Source organism: Lynx canadensis, chromosome A1, assembly GCF_007474595.2.
Source record: "Lynx canadensis isolate LIC74 chromosome A1, mLynCan4.pri.v2, whole genome shotgun sequence".
In the NCBI taxonomy this organism is placed as follows: domain Eukaryota; kingdom Metazoa; phylum Chordata; class Mammalia; order Carnivora; family Felidae; genus Lynx; species Lynx canadensis.
This window is the reverse complement of record NC_044303.2, coordinates 12,003,671-12,020,970: the sequence shown is the minus strand read 5'-3', so window position 1 is coordinate 12,020,970 and position 17,300 is coordinate 12,003,671. Positions and strand designations below refer to the sequence as shown.

The 17,300-nt window shown below is 45.8% G+C and overlaps 1 protein-coding gene across 4 annotated transcripts in view; it reads left to right on the top strand.

The window, feature by feature from the left end:
- Window positions 1-16,858, top strand: part of STARD13 (StAR related lipid transfer domain containing 13) — a 237,237-nt gene extending 220,379 nt beyond the window's left edge. For 3 of the 4 annotated variants that reach the window (XM_030308969.1, XM_030308962.1, XM_030308978.1), the window contains exons 8-14: window positions 2,719-2,917; window positions 7,876-8,086; window positions 8,913-9,027; window positions 9,851-10,072; window positions 11,066-11,283; window positions 14,754-14,930; window positions 15,650-16,858. In XM_030308969.1, coding sequence (XP_030164829.1) covers window positions 2,719-2,917; window positions 7,876-8,086; window positions 8,913-9,027; window positions 9,851-10,072; window positions 11,066-11,283; window positions 14,754-14,930; window positions 15,650-15,767 — 1,260 coding nt within the window. In that variant the 3' untranslated portion in view covers window positions 15,768-16,858. The remainder of the gene's footprint in view (window positions 1-2,718; window positions 2,918-7,875; window positions 8,087-8,912; window positions 9,028-9,850; window positions 10,073-11,065; window positions 11,284-14,753; window positions 14,931-15,649) is intronic. The other variant, XM_030308986.1, reaches the window with a different exon arrangement.
- Window positions 16,859-17,300: the final 442 nt, after the last annotated feature.

The following is a 17,300-nucleotide window of genomic DNA, read 5'->3' as shown; positions in this document are numbered from 1 at the left end:
CTCCAAGGTTAGTTTTTTCATCAGCGTAGGGCTAAGGTTGAAGACAGGGGTTTCTTTCTGCCTTTCCCTTCTGCCATCCTGAGCTACTACATCTGGAATCTGGTCTGAGTTCAGACCACCTTTTCCTTATTAAGTTTAGGAAAGAAATTTCCTTCTGTGCTTCCAACAAAAATCCACAGATCCCACAGATATTTCCCACATCCCTGGAAGATAAGGGTGGGACGGGAAGGTTATTGTCAGAATTTGAGGCAGAACAAATAAATACCTGACTGCCCTCTGGACATCCTGTGAGATCTAAGTCAGAACAAGCAGCTGAGAGCCCGCAGCTGGAGAGCTCCAGACACGTCTAAAATAATTAAAATAACAATATTTGCTGAAACTAGAAAGAAACTTGGAAACGGAACAATACGAGGAAAACATTGCTGGGATGTGTTTGTACATGCACGTCGGTCCTCACCCAGAGATGAAGCCAGCAAGACTCGGGATGCTCATAATTTACCCACAAACACCTATCTGCTCTATTCTTGATAGATTCCAATCAATAGTCCTCTGCTGCTAAGAAAATAACAGGAATTCTCAGGCGGAATAATACCAACTCACAGGAGGATAAATGTTTGTGAGTCATACTTCACAATTCACCCTCCAGGCACTTCGATTCTGAGAACTCCCGTGGAGCACAGCCCCGTGGCACCGTCCTGGGCCTCCTTCCAGAACTAGAGAAGTCGAGAATGTAACCAGGCTGAGGATGGACCTCACTTTAGTAATCGTTCATCTGACACCTTGAATTTCTCTTTCGACAGTACGTGCTTTCTTCTCATGCGCTTTGATGAAGTTTGGAGCAGTCGCCAGAGGATGATAAATGTCCTTTGCATTCTTGAAGCAGTCATCTAAGTGCGGCGAAGTTTTGCATTTTCTAGACATTCCAAACTTTAAGAAATAAAAAAGAAAGCAATTAATGTTTTCAGTGACAACATGCCTGAATATTCCTGATCTGTGGAATTAGGGTGCTAAGCCTGGGAACGCAAAAAAAGTGTTACTAAGGATTCGGTTCTTATTGCCACAAAACGTAGCAGCGTATGATGTCCTCTGCGATCCATTCCGCTGACGTGTACAAAACCTGAGTATTCTCTCATCGCTCGGACTTCTCCCCTTGCTGTCACTGTACTTTAAAGGAATTAGGACAGCTCTCCATTTAGAGCAATAACCAGGAGAGCTTTCCTCAGACACCTGAACTTGGGTCAAGCCTGGCCTGGCACACGGAGCAGCCGCTGACCTGGCCTGAAAGTTTCCCCGGGCTCAGGGAGGAGGAGCCATGGCTGACCGTGTGTGGCTGCTTACCTGTCTGACCGCTCAAAATCTCCCCACCTTTTTGGAAGTGAGCCAACCTGTGAGCCCTTCAGGAGTGAGAAGAGTAGAGATTGAGGGTTGAATGAACGACCGAGTTTGAGCAACTCCGGGCCCTACAGGCACTTAAAAATAGCTGACATGCTGGGGCACCTGGGGGGGCTCAGTCGGTTAAGCATCTTGATTTCGGCTCCGGTCGTGATCTCATGGTTTGTGGCATCCAGCCCCCATTGGACTTTGTGCTGACAGCACAGAGCCTCCTTGGGATCTTGTCTCTCCTTCTCTCTCTGCCCCTCCCCTGCTCACGTGCACGCAAGCACACACTCTCTTTCTCTCTCTCTCAAAATAAATAAATGAACATTAAAAAAAAAAATAGCAGACATGCAAATTCACTGTAAACCAGGGGTCCCAGAGAAATTCAGTCATTTCTTGGGTAGAGGCAAGTCCAGAGTGCAGAGCCTCTTGAGGGGCCAAGAGTGTAACCTGCCGACCCTGGCAGGAATCTCCATTCTCCCGGGGCTCTGCTCCACCTCAACTCATTCCTATTAGGAGCATTATCTCCTTGGTTCCTTACTGCTCCATTTCTCCATTTACATGTCAAAGAGAAGAGGAATCTAAACTCTACATAAGACAATGCCTTAAAGTGAAAAAAACGCCACCCAGGGATCCTCACTAGAGCCACAGCTTATGCACATAATAACCAACCAGGTAGAATAATGGGTGCCAAGCATCATATGAGAAACCGACATAGGGAGGATTACAGGGGTTCCAAAGGAGAACAAGAAATAAGACCCTTAAATCAAAATACATGTTTATGGTATTATTTTGTTTCATGAGCATATTCCCGATGAACTTCTCCCCCAAAGGTGCACTGCTTGCTTATCTGGGACCCACCAAACCTTCCATTGACCAAACTTTTTCAAAACCCCCCACTAAAGTGTCAACCCCAGACGGCAGGGAATTTTGTCTGGTCTGCTCTGCTCACTAATGGCTCCTAGCAACTGTAAATATGCCTGCGATGGGGTGGTATTTAATCATTGCTTGTTGGATAAGTGAATGCATGATAGCATCTAGTGTGTTAGAAGGCTACAGGTTACAAAACACTGTCATGCACATTTTCTCATTTAGTCTCCATGAACGCCCTGTGGGGTAGAGCATTATTCTTATCTTCATTTTATGGGAGAGGAAGTCAACGTTCAACTACTGCCCAAAGTAACTAAACTCGTCATTCACGGTTTTACCAGTTCGTAAGCAATTGCTGCTCATTCTGGTCCTGGTTCCACGCCCTCTCATCACTCCCAGGTTGCTTGCTTTAGGAAGAGAATGACTGGGGCCAGGGCCGCCTCGCTAACACGTCCCTGTGACTTGTTTCAGGTGGGTCTTTTTCGAAAATCGGGCGTGAAATCTCGAATCCATGCATTACGTCAGATGAACGAGAGCTTCCCTGAGAATGTCAGCTATGAGGACCAATCTGCTTATGATGTGGCGGATATGGTAAAACAGTTCTTCCGGGACCTCCCGGAGCCTCTTTTCACCAACAAGCTCAGCGAGACCTTCCTCCACATCTATCAGTGTAAGTGGAAGCCATGCAGACCACTGTTCTCATGCGCACGCATCCACGTGAAAACATTCTGCAGACTGAGTGCTTGTTGTACAAGTAATACATAAATCCATAAAGAAATATATGAAAGTTATCATTCTACACTTCTTTCCAAAAGTAAACTTTGTTCACAGTTTGATATGGAAATCTCCAGGCCATATTTTACGGGTCTGAAAATACCTTTTTGACATCAAAGTTTTCCTTCTCAGTAGGGTTTTGCATAAGATCTAAAACTAACTTTCAATGTACTTTTAATAACTTTAAAATGCAAAGGGGACACAATGGAATTTATTTGGTATATAAATGTTTTTATAAACTTACTTAATTTTGGAGGTGCCTGGGTGGCTCAGTCGGGCTAATCATCCGACCCTTGATTTCGAATCAGGTCGTGAACTCACAGTTCATGAGTTTGGGCTCCGCATCAGGCTCTGCCGTGACAGCATAGAGTCTGCTTGGGATTCTCTCTCCCTCCCTCTCTGCCCTTCCCCGCTCATGCTTTCTCTCTGAAAATAAATGAATAGCATTAAAAAATATATTTTATCTTTTTAAAATAAACATTTCCTTGGGATATATGAAATTCAAAGCCAAATGACCAGAAATAAGAAGCAAATGTATCTTAATACAATGTATTTTAATTGGTGAAAAGTAAACAAACCAAATGAAGTTTAGGCCTAATTCAAGTAAGTAATGTTTTCACTTGGAATTTTTTAAGTGATGCTAAATTGACAATTCTCAGCAAAGCCCCAATAATTAAAATAAATAACCATTGAATAAAAATTTTTTTATTCTTCTGAAGGTAGCATATCCTTCTGAAGGTAGCAGCAAAGGGGGATATTAGAAATGAACACATGACTCTTTTCTAGATGCAATAATATTATGATTATAAATTATTTTAGTGGTCCAAGTCCCAACACTTTAGGAAAAATATATTTGGCTGTGGACTTTGAGTGTTCAGCAAAATATACCTGAACTGGGACTCAACATGGAATTAATCCAATTTGAAGAAGATCCCTGCTATAGAGAATTCTGGGCTAAATGTGTTTCAGGAGCCTACGATACTGCAAATCCAAAAGGGATTATAGTAAATACCACTTGTAAAAACAGGATAAAGTGATGACCCACTAAATAAATATTATTTTGTCAAAGTGAATAAGTTAAGTTAAATTAATGGTACATGTTGTGTGAGCCCAAACACAGAGAGTTTATGATTTTGTTGCCATAAGAGATTGAGCTGCCATGAAGCCTCCCTCATGGTTTGGAACTATCATATATGATTCTTTACATTTAATCAGTTCTCAGGTTAGGGTTGACACTAGTCTAAGGTTAAAGCCAGATGATTTCCAAGAGATAAATCCCTTTGGCCCCTTCTGAGACTCACCAGCAAGAAACTGGATCAAAGCAGGGTTTATTTTAGCTGAGCAAACATTTGCCAAGTTCCTCTTATGCACAGGACACTGTGCTGAGTGCTACAGATGATATGGATGGGTAAGACCTACTCTCTGCTCTTAAGGATCTTACAACTGAGGGACACGAGACATATCATAAATAACTGCTGTGCAGCAAGATTGGAGAAATTCCACAGTAAGCTTACAAAGAAAACCCAAGGAGGTTGAGATGAGGAATCGAACTTGGTTCCACCACGGAAGGTTGGGCTATGGAAGAAACACTTGTTGAGTTATACAAATAGCATGAGCATGTGTCAGGGAATTACAAGGTATTCATCTGGCTGGCATGAGTGGTAACTGTACGATGTAGGACCACTGACACTGAAAAATTAGACTGGGTCCATACCAAGAAAGGGCATTGAATATCAGGGCAAAGAGTTCATACTTGATTCGTTAAGCATTGAGGAACCAACCCTTGGGTGTTGTTGAGGGAGTTACCAGTTAGAATGCTCTCGGCTATAAAGACAGAACCAGAAATCCAACAAATAGCTTAAACAATAAAAAAAAAAAAAAATCATACAATCGCACATGACAAGAAATCTGGAATTATGTAATTCCAGAGTCGGTTAATTTCACAGCTCAGTGATGCCAGGCTTGAAGTCAGCCTCTCTTGGTTATCCCCTGAAGGTCACAACTTAGAATTATGATTACCACAACTTATAATTATCATGTCTTCCCCAAATCACATTCAAAGTCAAGAAGAGAGCAGAAGGGCTTCTCCTTGGGCAAATGTCTCTTTTTATCAGGGAGATACATTTACAAAAGTTCCTAGCATTTATCTTGGTCCCATAGGCCAGAAATTATTTATACCTTCTCCCTTCAATCAGTCACTGGAAAGAGAAGGATTACCATTTGGGAGTTAGGCCAGCATGGTTATTCCCTAGTCCGCAGGAAGGACCCCCCTTCCCTGAGCATATTGCAGCCCGCACCTGAACAGAAAGTGTGTTTTCTTGTAGAGGAAGAAAGAGGGAGTAGATGTTGAATAGGCATCCATGTTTGTGTCTGCCACAAGGGTAAATATCCATCAGAACTGCTCTTGTGACCCATGAATGTGGAAGTGGTGAACAAGAGATATTGGACTGTCCAGGAACCGGGGGTTAGTGAGTGAGCTAACACAGTAAGTGAAGCACTGGGTTACCTGCTGTGACTTCCAGCAGTGAGACTGGAAATTCAGTGTTCCGTGGATAGACTCTAGAGTCAAAGAGAGGGACCGTTCTTCCTCCCCTTTTCCAGGGCAGTTTTAATTTTAGCTATGTTACTTCTTGGACTTTCATTAAATGATTAATTGGAGTTTGGATGGATAATGAAAATATTTGAAACCCACTGGTCTACAGGAGGGAGAAAGATGGAGGGATCAGAGACTACTCTGTAGTCCTAACATTTGGTGACTGGGAGAATATGGAAAGGAAGAGGGGAAGGAGAGCTGGTTTGAGAGCAGGGAGAGGAGAGGTGTTCAGAATCAACTGGACATTGAATTTGAGATGCCAATAGCCATCCACATCGTTGACATTATCAACATTTAGATATGCAGGTCTAGAGTAGTCTCCCGAGAGCTGAGAAAGAGGCAGGAGCCACACGAGTGCCGAATGTAACAGAACGGTCAAAGAGGACAGGATTCAAGATGAATGCTGAATTTAGGGATTAATAGTTGACCTTCACAACAATTTTTATAGAAAATAATAGAAGATCCTTTCTGACAGATAAAGGGAAAAGTGACTAGAGAGAAAGTTGAGACAACATGTAGCCATGACAGATGACTCTTACAAATTTTGTTGTGGAATATTGGCGATCTGAAGTTAAACAATGTACACACTAGACATCTTAGCCAAAGCAGCATATTTAAAAGCAGTTCAATGGCTCAGCTGAATTTATAACACTTCAGTGACAAGCCTGAAGCATCTGCTTCTGTTTCAGCACAAGCAAGAAAAAAGAAAAAGGTTCTGCTATAATTTGAACAAAATGGCTCTTTTCTACCAAACCCCGGGCTGTCTTGTGCCACTACACAGTGGACGTAGCAGGGGTAGAGATGGTTTCTAAAACATTGACTGTACATCAGGCTTTTCCAGAAATGTGGGTTTGCTGCGTGACTGGGGTCCAGAGGGTACCCGGCCCTGGGATGTACAATGATGGAGAGGATCCAGACCCGGGATGAAGGTCACACCACAGGCCCTCTGAAGCAGCAGGTTCCAATGTTTTTTATCATGTACCCCTACCACTACTAGTAAATATCTGAGCATGTATACTTATTTTTCATAATAGAAATATACTGTGATATACTATGACAAACATTATAAAACGTACCCAGTCAGTATTTTTAAAGCATGAGAGAAAACATGAACACCATTGAAAATCCTGATATTTTCTTCTCTCGTGTCAAGGATTATCACAAGCGCATTTCCTCCACCCCTTCAGAGGACAGACACCCCACTGCAGACACCTGTTCTAGAACATGGTATTTTAAGAAAGACCATGTAACCAGAGTGAATTCTTGACCGGGTCTTTCAGAGTCAGAGGTATAAGGGCATTGAGTCAGACCTAAAAGATCAATAATGAACACAGCCAGGGGGCAGCATAATGTAGTGCCTAGCAGCCATTTGCTGGGATTTTCCCTTTCGGTTCACATCACTTATTTGGGGCCAGCACCCACCACCACCACCCCACACGGACCACCCCGAAGGAGAGTGGCCCGACACGGCCAGACCCTCCCCATCACCCTAGTGAACGTGGATCCTCTTCCCCAAGTACAACCTCAACTTCCATACTCCCCAAAACTCTGAAATGCGTGACACTAGCTCACCGCATGAAGCAACAGCACACTCCCTCTGCACCAAGCCCTGGGGGACTTGTAGGAGAAAGGAAGATGTGTCCGGCTGACCCTCAAGGAGCCGAGCCTCTAGGAGTCATTCGAGAGGGCCAGCCAGCTCCGTCCCACCACTCGTGGTTAGTTGCGCCAAGCTGGCATCGAGGCCCGGCTCCTCTGCTAGAGGTGGGGAAAGGCGAGGCCGCCGTCCCCTAACACAGTGGTGTCCAAACACGTGCCCCGGAGCCCTGGGCCTCCTGAGAGGTGCTTCCCAAGCTGTCTGGTGGGAGGGTGGACATGAGGGAGGCCAGGCTGACCGTGCCCCGGCCAGCCGCCAGCTGCAGTCAGAGCAGAAAAACAGTTTGCAAACGGCTGAGCAGGTGGCTAGCTCAGAGACCGTGAAAGGCCAGGACGGGGCCGTTCCTTGCCAAACAGCGTTTCTTGTTAAGGCAGCGGGTCCGGAGCTGGACTACTTGGGTTCCAGTCCCAGCTCTGCCTCTCAGCAGCTGTGAGGCCTAAGCGGTGACTTACTTCTTTGTGCCGTTAGTGGCTGTCGCCGTGGTAGTCGGTGATGGTCATATCTCTGAGGGGGTCTGCACCCCGGGAAGGTGGAGCTTCCTCACGGGCCCCCAGCTGGCTCCTCCTGTGGCTGTTCCTCTAACGACCCGGCACCCGCCTTTCTGCAGATGTCCCCAAGGAGCAGCGGCTGCAAGCAGTGCAGGCGGCCGTCCTGTTGCTGGCCGACGAAAGCAGGGAGGTCCTGCAGACGCTGCTGTGCTTCCTGAGTGACGTGGTCAACTCGGTGGAAGAGAATCAGATGACACCCATGAACCTGGCTGTGTGTCTGGCCCCCTCCCTCTTTCATCTTAATTTACTGAAGAAAGAAAGCTCCCCCAGGTGGGTTTTTCTCATCAACAGCCATAATCCTTCGATGTTCCCCATAGTTCATTAAACGAACAAACAAACAAAGAACACTTCTAGTATTGTACTTCAGTTTGGGGATTTGTCAGCATTTAGTTTATTATAATCAGAAAATGTTTCAAGGGGCCCCTGGGTGGCGGAGTCAGTTAAGCATCCGACTCTTGGTTTCGGCTCAGGTCACAACCTCACAGTTTGTGAGTTCAAGCCCTGCATGGGGCTCTACGCTCACAGCATGGAGCCTGCTTGGGATTCTCTCTCTCCCTCTCTCTCTCTTCCCCTCCCCTGCTCGTTCTCTCTCTCTCTTTCTCTGAATAAATAAACTTTAAGAAAAAGAAAGAAAATGTTTCAAGGTGAGCTAATTCATGTGCTCAGATATAAAACCAAGTAGTACTGAAGGATGGCCATTGCCATCCAGAAAGCCTGAGGCATTGTGTTCTGGTGTGTATGTAGTGTGTGGGTGGGAAAGAAGTCATATTTACAATCTTTTATGAAAAAAGCAGGACTTAAGACCTGAGAACAGCAGCCTGTAAAGGCATGGTTTCAAATTTGGGAAAAAATAGATAAATTTCTTCCCCAGCAGTTACTCCTGCCCTTGTATTTTTCCAAGGTTTTTCATTATGAGCTGTCAGACTCTTCCCCTGACTCAGAATATCTGTGTGGTCATTGTTTTTATTTGGAAATGAGAAAGTCTGGGATCTGGATTAGCGTCTTGGACAGGAACCGAAAACAAAAGGGACAAGCTCTGGATTGCGAAAAGCTCTTGGGTTTGGGATCCGCTTACAACTCTGTCCTTCAATTATAGAGTCATACAGAAGAAATATGCCACCGGGAAGCCAGATCAAAAGGACCTCAGTGAGAACCTGGCCGCGGCTCAGGGGCTTGCCCACATGATCACAGAATGCGACAGACTGTTTGAGGTGAGTAACCGCTTCCAGCAGCCTTCCTCATAGCTCTTGGAGCCAGAGAAGATGCTTGGAACCGTTGCTGCATTTGCGGCTTATATGTGTTTGTTCCTGATTTTATAATGACAATAGTACACAACACAGCTCTGGTCGTTGCCCCCAAGAAGCATGAGGAGCTCTGTATCACTGAGGCCCTGACAGTTAGACACCTGGGGCTACCGTGATGATGGTTTTCAAGAAAACGGTTCCATTGCCCTCCAGTGCCAGCTTCAAGGCCAGCCAGCCAATTATGTTGGATGTGTTAACTTGGACCTGATTAGGTTCAACATCTGCGTAACCCTCTTGGTTCTGTGAACCAAGAATCAATGACAGGCTCTGAGTGTACCCACAGATGTGTTTAAGAAGTTATTGAAGTAGACTGCTGGCATACTTTTTGTGGTGGAATTGGCATCTGTAAATGGGAAAAGTGTGCTAAAAAGGTAAAGCTATTTCTGACTCATATTTGATGTTTCTCTTAAGTCTATGTGCTTTAAGTTTCCTGAGCCCACATTTTGCCAAACCGAAGAAAAATACGTTAAAAGGAAAACGGAAAGAATGAATGGGAAGTCATTGCAATGTTTTGGATAATAACTGTAGTCTCAGAAACATATTTGCTTTTCCTGACTTTAGGAAACTCCCCCACCCCAGCCTTGCCGCTGATCTTGGGAAACTATCCCCATGGCGCTAGGCCCGTTGCCCACACTGTGGGTTTTGACAAAATTACTTTGCTTTCTCTAACTATTAGTTTCAGCATTTCTTTAGCTCAGTATGTTGCTCTCGTGTGCATCCGTTGATTCAGGTCCCACATGAGTTGGTAGCCCAGTCCCATAACTCATACGTGGAGGCTGAGATCCACGCTCCGACTCTAGAAGACCTGGGGTCCCAGCTGGAGGAGAGCGGAGCAACTTTCCATATGTACCTGGAACATCTCGTCCAGGGGCTCCAGAAAGAAGCCAAGGAGAAGTTCAAAGGCTGGGTCACGTGCTCCAGCACAGACAATACAGATCTTGCTTTCAAAAAGGTAATCTCAGGGTTGTAACAAAATTACCCCCATGTCTAACAAGCAGGGATTTGTTTTGCTTTAAAAATGGCCACTCTCGGGCGCCTAGGTGGCTCAGTCAGTTAAGCGTCTGACTTCAGCTCAGGTCGTGATCTCGTGGTCCGTGAGTTCAAGCCCCGCGTCGGGCTCCGTGCTGACAGCTCAGAGCCTGGAACCTGTTTCAGATTCTGTGTCTCCCTCTGTCTCTGACCCTCCCCCGTTCATGCTTTGTCTCTCTCTGTCTCAAAAATCAATAAACGTTAAAAAAAAAAATTAAAAAAATAAATAAATAAAAATGGCCACTCTCTGGGGCACCTAGGGGCTCTGAGTGTCCAATTCTTGGTTTCTGCTCAGGTCATGAACGCAGAGTCTTAGGATAAAGCCCCATGTTAGGCAGACACTGAGTGTGGAGCCTGTTTAAAATTCTCTCTCTTTCTCTCCCCTTGCCCCTTTCCCCCTACTAGCATTCTCTCTCTCACTCTTAAATTAAAAAAAAAAAAAAAAAAAAGGCCACTCTGTCCATGGGGCTTGGCACACACACAAACAGGTCAAAGATCCACTCTAGAGACCAAGCAGTCCCTGGTGCCTGTAATCAGAGTACAGAGTACCAATCTTATCCTTGTCCTTTAGCTGTGTGACATTGGGCAAGTCACATGCCTCTCTGTGCCTGGTTTTTCATTTGCGTAATGGACATAATCCTACCACTGTTGGAGGAGGGCTATTTAAAAATCAAATGGGTTAGAATCTTTCCTGGCACACAGTAAATACCGTGTGTGTTGATGGAGATTATTTGTACGATCACTGTTATTTTTCTTCTAAGCTTAAAGATTAACATCTTAACGTCTTAAACCTGAGATATGCAGAATCACTTCCCAGTGACATAACCAGTGATGTTTTTTGAGCGCCCAGTGAAGTATGGTAGGTTTTCGTTGGAACTAGTTGGCCCCTTCAGCCTTCGATGGTGTCTTTCCCAAGGTGGGGGACGGGCATCCGCTGAAGCTATGGAAGGCCTCTGCGGAGGTCGAAGCGCCCCCCTCGGTGGTTCTGAATCGTGTGCTGAGAGAGCGTCACCTGTGGGATGAGGATTTTGTGCAGTGGAAGGTTGTGGAAACTCTGGACAAGCAAACAGAAATCTATCAGTACGTGCTGAACAGCATGGCCCCCCATCCTTCCAGGGACTTCGTGGTTCTCAGGTAAGCCTGACTCTAGGGTTTAAGATGTTTTTGTTTCCAGAAGCAGATTAAGAGCTGCATATTTAGGGGCGCCTGGGTGGCTCAGTCGGTTAAGCGTCCGACTTCGGCTCAGGTCATGATCTCGTGGTCCATGAGTTCGAGCCCCGCGTCGGACTCTGTGCTGACAACTCAGAGCCTGGAGCCTGTTTCAGATTCTGTGTCTCCCTCTCTCTCTGCCCCTCCCCTGTTCATGCTCTGTCTCTCTCTGTCTCAAAAATAAATAAACGTTAAAAAAATAAACTTTAAAAAAAAAAATAAAGAGCTGCATATTTAAACATTTCGCACAGTTCTATCACCTAAGTTCAGCCTCTGCTGGGAACTCTGAGCCAGTGCTCGCTGCCCTCAGCGACACCTGACTTTGTTGTATTTATGCCCGACTTCCTGCTTCCTTCACCCAGTTTACAGCTGTGCTGGGCTCTCCTCTGGCCCCTTTCATTACGGAGCAGACGGTTTATTAGGCCATAAATACTGCTCATTTCCTCAGAACAGAGTCCTAAGAATAAGCTGCTGTTGGTCCAGTGGGACTTGCTGCCATGTTATGCAAATTGACTCTGACTTTTCTCCTGATTTTGCCTTTTCTCCCTTGGGAAAGCAAATCTTTGGTGTGGGTACCTCTTAAGACAGAAGTATGTGCAAACTCAAAATCCATCAGTGCAACCTCAGAGATTCATAACTCATTGCCGTGCGTGGAAACCTTGGCACAACCCCGAGGCCCAACTGTGCCTTAGGCCCAACTATGCACAGACAGCTGGGTATCCAGGAGGATTTCAGGGCCTGACAGGCCTGCAAGCCTTGTGTCTTCTGTTCAGGTGTTGCTTCTGATAGCTTTCTGGCTTGAGTTCTGGCCCCTTGCCCTCTGGGTTTGGAAGGGGTGCTCAGCCAGCAGTAGGAGGCGTGCAGAGTATAGCTGTGCACATGGGCTGGGGAGCCAGCATCGAATCAGAAAGGACAGGGACTGAGGATACCAAGAAACCAAATAAAATGTAATTAAACCAATATATGCTTTTTTTTATTGATAACTGATGGCAGACAGTGTCTCTTCCCATAGGAAGTGCAAAAGGAATCACTAGTGAAATTCCCCGACGTCTGTTTCAAATACTTTATGAAACTAGTTTTGATGGCAAACCACAGGTTACTTTTCACACAGGCTATTTATGCCTTTGGAATTGGTCCTTGGGACCTTGAATTCTAAGGGTCATTTTTGCCAAAATATATGTGTTTATCTTAGCAACCTTGGGATCCTGGTGGAGAACGTGGGCAGTTTTAAGGGTGGCTTAGTCCCACAGTTGTTGGGACATTAGTCATCTCGTGGAAGTTAAAGTTCACATCTTCACTCTTGCAAATAGTTCTTCTGGGATGGCAGCCAGTTCTTCTGGGATGGAACCGTGCCATGGCGTGCCTCTTCCCTCCCTTTGGAGGAGGTTGAGGGCCAGAGTCCATGCATGGAGCCTCATCCTTCTATCCATCCCGCAGTTCCACCAGCCTATTTCTCAGTACAGGACATCATTCCAGCACCGTGGGGAGTCTGTGGGGATAATGCCGTGAATACAAGAGACTGCAGTCCTGCTCTCTTGGGGTTGGCATTTTATCCGGGAGGGAGGATCAATAAATAATGAGTAAGGGGATCAGGTTCCTTATCTTGGGGTGGGGGCGATAAGGAAGACAGGAGGATAGTAAGGGGTTGAATTTTAAACGTAGTGGTTAGGGCAGAGTCTCACAGCACCGATAGTTAATCCACAACTTGAAAGAGAAAGTGGTTGCATCATGAGGCTCTGAGCAGGAAGAACTCGACGCTCGAGAAAACTAACCACGCAAGAAGGTAGAAGGTGGTTCTGACACAAGAAGGTAGAAGGTGACAAATATGGTGAGGAGGTCACAAGGCTGAGATGCTTCCTGTTCAGAGTGTCTCCCTCTCTAGACCAGCTTGTACGCGGCTGGTCTCCATTCAGGACCACCACATTTACTTCTTTGTCTCCTTCCCTAGATCCTCGGGAGCTTCCAGTGGTAGCTACTGAGGATTTTTCCATTTTATCCCCACAAATCTGTACAACTTCCAGTTTTTATTGCTAATCACTTCATCTCACGTGAAGGGAAGGGTCCCACCCGTGGAGAAGTTGCTAGGCATTTCTATAGGGCTTTGTTCTTCCCAAGGTCTTGCTGGGCACCCAGAGTAGTTTCTCTTCCTGGTATAGTAGGACAGGGCTGACAAAGTTATAGAAGATATGGCCAAGCAAGGGAGGGGATTGGTGATGTAAATAACTGGGATTATGATAATGAAACCTGTATCTTACGATAAAAATGATGGTTACACAGATTCTCTCACAGTTCCTGATTTCCGTCTGCAACATTTTTCCAAGTGGTAGCCCCCTCTCTGTGTGAATGGCTCCCGTAACAGGGAACTTCCTACTCCTCAGACAGCCTGTTTCATTTTTGGAGAGTGTACTTTGTGAGACAGGTCTTCTCTATACTGAGCTGACACACGCCGTCGCATCTCTGCCTGCTGGAGTCAAACCGACTGTGTTTTTTTCTTGTTCTGCCTAGGAGCCACTCAGGTACTTGAAAAGAATTAGCAGTCCACATGTGTCTAATTTGCTTCAGGCCAAGCACACCAGCTCACTTTTCCTGTAAGACTGAGTTGAGCATCACTTCCGGAAAGCCTTCCCTTGTCAGCCCTACCTTCCTTTCCACGTGATTGCAGATCACTCCGTGCATAGCCTCATCACTGCACTCACTTTAGTGTTTCAGACGTCGCTCTGTATGTCTGTTTCTCCTCCTTGGCTGTGTATCTTTGTGTTCTTAGTGGCTTCTCACGTGTCCAGGAGATGTTTATTGAATGAATTGAATGGGCAAGTCCTAATTCTAAAACCGTAAGACCAACCGTTCAATAATGGCCAGGAACCTCTACAGCCTTGATTTGGGGTTCCAGAGGCAGACTGGAAAGCTGCAAGACTGGGGCTCCTGGGTGGCTCAGTCACGTGAGCATCCGACCCTTGATTTCAGCTCAGGTCATGATCTCACAGTTCATGGGTTTGAGCCCTGTGTCGGGCTCTTTGCTGACGGCACGGAGCCTTCTCGGGATTCTCTGTCTTCTTCTCTCTCTGTCCTGCCCCTGCTTGCTCTTTGTGTCTCTGTCTCTTAAAATAAGTAAACAGACATTAAAACAAAAGGTTTAAATAGTTTTTTTTAATCAATAAAGTAAAATAAAAATAAAAGGAAAGCTGAAAAACCATTTCTGGCCTCTGGGTCGGAGGGCTGAGACCCTTGCTTTGAACTGTACTGTAAAGATTTTACACACCCTTCTGGAAACCATCCGTTGAAGTAACCAGGATTGGGATTTGAGCGGGAAAACAGAGGCGCGAACCTCAGTGCCTCGCCCAGGTGTTTCTTTCTCTCTCGGCCCTAATCCTGCGGTGCTGGGTGCTCTGCCACAGGACCTGGAAGACGGACCTGCCCAAAGGAACGTGTACCCTGGTGTCCCTCTCCGTGGAGCACGAGGAAGCCCAGCTCATGGGCGGCGTGCGGGCCGTGGTGATGGATTCTCAGTACTTGATAGAACCTTGTGGCTCCGGCAAATCGAGACTGACCCACATCTGCAGGATAGACCTGAAGTAAGTGTGCCCTCCCGGGGACGCCAGGCTCACTCAAGGGCCAGAGTCGCCAGGGCGCCGTTCGTCGTCCTGATCCCCCGTTTCACCCTACTTGGTGTTTTCGCTGCCGTTCACGTGCTTTCGTAGGTGATCGCTCCCCCTCTCTGTTTTCCTTTTCCCCCTCCTTCCCAAGCTTCTGACGTTCTCCTGCAGCCCTTTGCTTTTCTTTACGTTCAGTGCCGTTCCCACTCTGTGTGCTTCTCAGGCAGGGCGAACACACGCCTGGTGGCAGCACAGCGATCGCGAGTCCCCTTCTCGTGTGTTTCTGTCGCGCCTGCTCTCCTCTTGCCGCCCCCTCCTGTTGCCGTGCGTTGAGAAGAAACGAACTTACTTCCGACCCCGTCAAGGCAGTCACGATGCCAAACAGGTTCTTGGTCTGGGTCCGTGGACACTGAGTGTTCTCAGTGAATTCCAGAAATCAGTCTGAATCTTCTCTGGGGACATGGTATTGCTGCGAAGCACCCAGTGAACCCTGAAGAGACAGACTGAATACTTGGCCAAAAAGGCATTTTCCAGGCACCTGATGACAGAGTGAGGTTCTCAGACCCTCGAGGCGTCAGCCCCGAGTTGTAGGCATGCGCCCCGAGGTGCGGGCCACAGCACAGCCCGGTCTGCCGTGATAAAGTGCTGAGGTTTGGAAAAAGATTTTCCCACTTCCTTTCTCATTTTTGTCCCCACAGAGGTCACTCCCCAGAGTGGTACAGTAAAGGCTTTGGACATCTGTGTGCAGCAGAAGTTGCCAGGATTAGAAACTCTTTTCAGCCCCTCATTGCTGAGGGTCCAGAAACTAAAATCTGAGTTTTCCCCAGTGCGACATCAAACTCAGGGAAGAGGAAGTGAACGGAAACACTTGTGGGAGAGGCTGCTCGTGAGAAAGCGAGAGAGAGAGAGAGAGAGAGAGAGAGAGAGAGAGAGACGTGGTTAATGCTTAAAAATGGAAACACTGAGAAGTCGGAATGTTGAAGAGGCAAGAATTGCCGAGAACTTTCCTAGCCTTCCTGGAGACGGCTACATCCCTACTAATATAATATTTTTAAAAATCGGAACATTTATCTATGTTACTTAAAATTAAATGGATTATTTCTTGTGCATTGCCTAATTTGCTATTTAAAGGCTTCTAAGAAGCATACTCTTAACTGTAAATAAATGTATGTATAGCATATGTACATATGTGTGTATATCTCTATTTTCACTGTATATATGCACAGTATCAATTTTATATATAATTGCGTCTTTTGAAAAGGAATGCATCTGACTCAGTGAGTCCCTTCCTCACTCACGTGTTCTTTCCAAGTTGCTCTGGGCCCAGCCCCCCACTGTCCTGCTGCTAACACCCAGGTATGAAAATGTGTAGTCTGTCGGTCGGCCCCGATGTCTAACCAAAGATTAGCTAACCAAAGGAAAACAACATTGAAAGTTGTTATGTGTTGTCAGTTTGCTTGCGTCCTTCAAAAACTGAGCTTGGAGTGCTGGAGAATGCTGGGAAAAGAATACTCACTCCTCTTAAAAGCACAGAAGTGGAGTAGAAGTCATGACCAAGTATAAGGCTAGGTTGCCAGTAGCCAGTGGACCCAGCCGGATGCAGTTTGGTGAAATGTCAGATGCCCACGGGCCACTGGAGTCAGGGCAAGTGACTGCAAGAACTTCATTGCCCTGCTGGTTAGAGCCAAATATAATAGCCTTTGCATAGTCAAAGCCCAAGGGAGCCTCTGTGTTTTATCGAGTTTTCATAGATACATTTTATCATGTTCCTAAATGTCATTCTGTATGACCAGTGGCCTTTTTGGTCACGGTTAATCGGCATTTTCTTACCGATACATTGCACTGAATTTAACTCTGGACACCAGATGGGGGAGGCGATGGTCAGTTGAGAGTCCTGGACCATTACAGCTTCAGGGAATTCTTATTTTGCCATGGAGGATGTTCTTAAGATATAATTCGTTAAACTTTTGCAATTTAAAAGACAGGGTTTTAAACTAACGATAAGACCAAAACTGTACTCTGCGAAAATAGAACTCTTAGAAAATATAAACAGGTTTCTTAATTTCGTATTTCTTCATTAGCCAGTCAAGCTACCTACACGTTTGACCCAAACTTATTTATTATTGTATAGACTAAGCAGATTGACTCTCCTTAACCCATTGCTAATGGATTTAAGTTGTGGAGTTTTTTTTGTTAATTGTAATTCGACAACGGTAGAGAGAAAGATAAGTTATTATGCTTGGCTTCAGGAAGAGATTTTCTTTGGTAATCCATGAAGATTGGCATCATAACTTAGCAACTGGTATGGGAGGAAAAAAAAACCTTAAATGAGTGTTTTCCCTTTCTTTT